The sequence below is a fragment of the Vombatus ursinus genome, unplaced genomic scaffold (assembly GCF_900497805.2).
Source record: "Vombatus ursinus unplaced genomic scaffold, bare-nosed wombat genome assembly UNPS02001007.1, whole genome shotgun sequence".
In the NCBI taxonomy this organism is placed as follows: Eukaryota; Metazoa; Chordata; class Mammalia; order Diprotodontia; family Vombatidae; genus Vombatus; species Vombatus ursinus.
Window position 1 is genome coordinate 1 of NW_020940785.1, and position 627 is coordinate 627.

At 39.6% G+C, this 627-nt stretch overlaps 1 protein-coding gene across 1 annotated transcript in view; it reads left to right on the forward strand.

Annotated features, from left to right (window-relative positions):
* Window positions 1-4: 4 nt before the first annotated feature.
* LOC114042849 (zinc finger protein 665-like) overlaps window positions 5-627 on the forward strand; it is a gene marked incomplete at both ends in the record, with an annotated part of 1,276 nt that continues 653 nt past the window's right edge. The window contains one exon of the mRNA XM_027861599.1: window positions 5-625. Within this exon, the coding sequence (XP_027717400.1) occupies window positions 5-625 (621 nt within the window). The remainder of the gene's footprint in view (window positions 626-627) is intronic.

The following is a 627-nucleotide window of genomic DNA, read 5'->3' on the forward strand; positions in this document are numbered from 1 at the left end:
TAGAGAGAAACCTTATGAATGTGGTAAATGCAAAAAGGCTTTTACACAGAGGTACCTTCTTGCTCGACATCAGAGAATCCACACTGGAGAGAAACCGTATCAATGTAATAGATGTGGAAAGGCTTTCAGGCTTAACTGCCAGCTTGCTTCACATCAGAGAATCCACACTGGGGAGAAACCCTATGAATGTAATCAATGTGGAAAGGCTTTTAGATTGAATTATAAACTTACTAAACATCAGAGAATCCACACTGGAGAGAAACCTTATGAATGTAATCAATGTGGAAAGGCTTTTAGATTAAATTGTAAACTTACTCAACATCAGAGAATCCACACTGGAGAGAAACCGTATGAATGTAATCAATGCGGAAAGGCTTTTAAAAGTACCTCTGATTGTTCTGTACATCAGAGAATCCATACTGGGGAGAAACCTTATAAATGCAATCAATGTGGAAAGGGTTTCACGCAGAACTCCAGTCTTGTTACACATCAGAGAACCCACACTGGTGAGAAACCTTATGAATGTAATCAATGTGGAAAATTTTTCACACGCAGATCTGGTCTTGCTGCACATCGGAGCATCCACACTGGAGAGAAACCTTATAAATGTGATCAATGTGGAAAGGC